General features: G+C 31.6%; 1 protein-coding gene across 1 annotated transcript; it reads left to right on the top strand.

Moving 5' to 3' along the window:
• The first annotated feature begins 569 nt into the window (after positions 1–569).
• LOC107030751 (cytosolic sulfotransferase 12-like) lies at positions 570–1717 on the top strand. The gene has a single exon (XM_015232009.2). It carries the CDS (start codon positions 578–580, stop codon positions 1574–1576), a length of 999 nt encoding a protein of 332 aa, XP_015087495.1. The 5' UTR covers positions 570–577; the 3' UTR covers positions 1577–1717.
• The last annotated feature ends 2769 nt before the right edge of the window (positions 1718–4486 follow it).

Here is a 4486-nt window from a genome sequence, read left to right as displayed (position 1 = left end):
CATTTATTAAATTACACCAAAAATATTGTGATTATTGTATTATGTTCACATTCATCTCTAAATTCTTTGTTTAATTTTCTGTAATATTGGATAAGAAGATGCAATACCTTGTCCCTAACGTTTTCTCCAATTTTCATTTTCACACCACTAGCTACGTATCACACTTTTATATTACTCCTTTTTTTTAATTAATAACGTGACATTGTTTTGTTGGATATAAAAAAAACAAAAAAAAGACATAATTTGAAAAGTCCAAAATAAATTACAAATGTGCATAGAATAACGAGTCACCTTTTTGAAGATAAATTATTTTTGCACTCGCAATAATATAGCATGAAGTGTGATGTGGCTCTCTAATTATTGCAAGACACTCACATTAATAACACCACTCTTGAGTCTTGATAAAGAATAACAAGAAAAGTGAATTAAAAGTTATTAATAGAAAGACATGAAAAGCATGAAGTAGAGAGCTCACATGTAGTGTATGACTGAAATATTCATGTGAATATTAAGTTTACTTGTGTTTTATATAAGTTATATAAATCTCAAACGTGAAGAAAACACTCAATTCAAAACAATGACAACATCTAAAATTTCTCGTCCCAAATATTTACAAGAGGATTCAAGTGAAGAGTGGAAGAAATTTCTCTCTACCCTACCTAAAGAAAAAGGATGGATGGAATCAACTATCTACAATTATCAAGGTTTTTGGTCATCATCAAGAGCAACTCAAGGTGTGATGGCATGTCAAAAACAATTTCAAGCTCAAGATGGTGATATCATACTCGTTACAACTCCAAAATCAGGAACTGTTTGGTTAAAATCACTTTTATTTGCATTAGTAAATCGAAAGAGCAATCCTATTTTTGAACAAGATCACCCTTTACTTGTCAAGAACCCTCATGATCTCGTTTTGTTCTTGGAACTTGATCTATATGTTGATGGCCAAGTTCCTGATTTTTCCTTGTCTACTTCACCTAGACTCATGGCAACTCATGTGCCCTTTGATTCATTGCCAAAATCAGTTCGGAACTCAAGAACCAAAATTGTTTACTTATGTAGGAATCCGAGGGACACATTTATTTCTATGTGGCAATTTGCAAATAACTTAAGACTTGACAATTACAAAGATACCAATTCCATTGAGGAAATGTTTGATCATTTTTGTAAGGGCATGAGTCTTTATGGACCATTTTGGAATCATGTGTTGGATTATTGGAAAGAAAGTTTAGAAAATCCTGATAAAGTAATTTTCTTGATGTATGAAGAAATTAAAAAGCAGCCTAAAATTCAGCTTAAACGCTTGGCTGAATTTTTGGAATGTCCATTTTCAAAAGAGGAAGAAAATTGTGGAGTTGTGGATGAAATATTAAGAATGTGCAGCTTTGAAAATTTGAGGAATTTGGAGGTGAATACAAATGGAAAATTATCGGCTGGAGTGGCAAATAAAAATTTCTTTCGTCGAGGGGAAATTGGAGATTGGAAGAATTATTTTACTGTCGAGATGAATGATAAACTCAATCAGATCATTGAACAAAAGCTTCAAGGATCTGGATTGAAATTTTCATATATTTGATTGGACATTAATATGTTATAATGTGAACAGGATGTAGTTTATTTATTTTCAAAATCAATGTAAGAGCAGTTGTGTTTGAGAGAAATGTAACAAGAACATATAACAAAAGCTCTATTGCAGCACTAATATATATTATTTAAATTGTTCATTACTCAAACTTTTGCAAATAATTTATTAATTTAAATGGAATGTACCTCTAATATAAGAATAACAAATAGTAAATATTGAATATCATTTTATTTCACAAATAAATATCTTTTAATATTTTGCTGCTATTGCCTTGGAATATTACTTTATGAAAAAGAATTTTTTACCGATTTGAAATGTATTTATTAATAGATTTAAAATATAAATATTACGATTTAAGATTTGCTGGAATTTATATTTCAGAAACAAATTGTAAACAATTAATATAATTATAACAAACTGTAAATAATTAACGTTTAAATTATTTTTGTTATTTTTCTTTAGAAAACACGAAAAAAGAAGAAGCAAGTGAACCTTTAATTGGATATAAAAGCCTTAAAATTGCAGCATAATCACACCAAAATAATCCTTGAAAGATTGATATCTAAAACCTGTTGTTGGTATGAGCATTCAAAAACTACATGTAATAAAGAGAAATTCTAGTATTTAATGATTTTACAATGTATATATAGTAATTGATTCATAATTTAATAAAAATAGATTGTACATATATTCTATTTCTACTCAAAATATGCATTATATTTATTTTGTTATATCTCTAATTTATCATTTTAACCTCTACTACGATAACATAGAATCTTAGATGACTTCAACAAAATATCAAAAACATTGTCAAATAACATTATCTTTTCTAAATTTTACATTAATTTTTTATCATTACTAAAAAACCTGAATGTGGAGTAATATAATTCTCGCTATGAGAAGTATTAAATTCCTAAATGAGCACATACCTCTGGTTCCTTGCAAACTACAGAGGCCGGATTTTTCCTGCCAGGGCGTATCGCTGTAGTAGGGTGAATACCATTGTGGAGGTACATACGCCACTTAAGTCAGAAATAAATCCCAAAACGTTTTTATTTTGCACTTTTCGACTTTGAGAGTAAGGAGACGAACCCCACGTGTTTCTTGATAGTTTTCTACCATTCTTAAGACTAAAGGTACAATTTTAACTCCCTAAATTCATTTTTTAATCCTTAGAAGGTAATCTAATGGACAATTATTGACGGGGAAGGGTTTTGATCTATGTTGGAGAAAGTCCTACTCTAGGTATGGGGATTAAAGGTTTGACCTAGGATTGATATATTGTTTATTCAGGGTAATTAGATGTTGTTTACTGATCCTCGTGATAATATAATTGTTTGTAGACTAAAAACAAGCGAAACAAATCTATAAAGTTAAGAATCAATTTTCTTAGGAGATTCAAGCTTGTTTCGAGGTAAGTGATGGTGCGATTTCATGTTGTGTGATGTATGTTCTTTCTTTCTTTATTATAATACGTATATGTATGCGAATATTTCATAATTAATCACACTAGTTGTAAATGCGATAGATGAATGATGAATGTCATGAATCATGACTTGATCGTATGATTTTAGAATATACTTGCGAATGTGATTGTGGCTTGTTGAATGGATCGGGTGTTGCGTTCCAACACACTAACTTCGATCGATTTCCACGTTTTGACATAAATATGGGATGAATTTCCCTGTCCGGCATTCTAATAGTTTGGGTTTAGGTGTAATGACCCGAACCATTATTTAGAAAGGACAAAAATACGCAAAAATATCTGGACCCTATCCCGCTACAGCGGGTTAGATGCCACTGGCACGGCGGCGCTGCAGTCGAATAAGTTATTGCTACAGCGGGATAGGCGAGACAGAACATAATTGCGAGAAATCCTATTTTTTGAATCTTCCTATGGTACCTATAAAAGACGTAATTTACACTAGAAACCTCAGAAAAACCATTCAAAACTTGGGGAAGAAAGAGAAGGAGATTTCCAGCATGGGGATGGCGGAATCTTTAAAGTTATTTGCCAATTTCACCGTAGAGTGTGCAACATTTTGGCACCAAGGTAGATTAGGTTTTATGCATTCAGTAGTTGTAAATTCATGCTTACCATGTAATGTATGAAATTCATAATATGAATTGTCTGTAGACCTTCGTGCACTGAGTGAATTCCGTGAAGAAATTCTTATAGTTCTATGTAATTCGGTTAGTACTTATGTAGAGAGTTGATGACTTGTCACGGTTTCAAAATTGTTTCTTAAATAAAATTGCTTCAATAATAAGGGTATTCGATAAAGTGGAACAAGATCAGGGTGTACGCTATGTTCGATCTATATGAAATGAAACTGAGGAAGGTTAGTAAATTGGGATTAAAACCCTAATAATGAACCCTAATAAAGAATTAGGGCTGAACTTGGTCTAATTGCATGTTAGTAATTGAAGAGTAACTCGTAGGTAATGGTTTAGATTCTACATTAGTGTGATGTATGCATGTTCTTACTTAATAGTGATACTTGTATATGTATGAAAGTGCAATATTGATCACACTTGTTATAAATGAGTTAGATGAATGATGTAACCATGAAATCATAATGTAAATGTATGATCTTAATGATATAATGATGATTGTTATTATGGTGTGTGAATGGGGATCGAATTGTCATGTTCCAGAAAGCTATCTGGGATCGGTTTCCATGTTCTATCATAACATTTAGATCGGGTTGCCACATTCCGACACAACATTAGATCAAATTGCCACGTTTTGGCATAACTTTAGGATCGTATTGCCACGTTCCTGCATGCTAACTATTTGGATTTGGATTTTGTGACAGGATAACTAATTGCAATAAATGTGTGTTGTGAAGCATGTTATATTCCATATTAGGCGTCTGTGAAATCCTTGATGATTGGGTA

The sequence above is a fragment of the Solanum pennellii genome, chromosome 9, assembly GCF_001406875.1.
Source record: "Solanum pennellii chromosome 9, SPENNV200".
NCBI classification, from domain to species: Eukaryota; Viridiplantae; Streptophyta; class Magnoliopsida; order Solanales; family Solanaceae; genus Solanum; species Solanum pennellii.
Note: the sequence above shows the minus strand (reverse complement) of the source record. Positions and strands in the feature narration are given on the sequence as shown.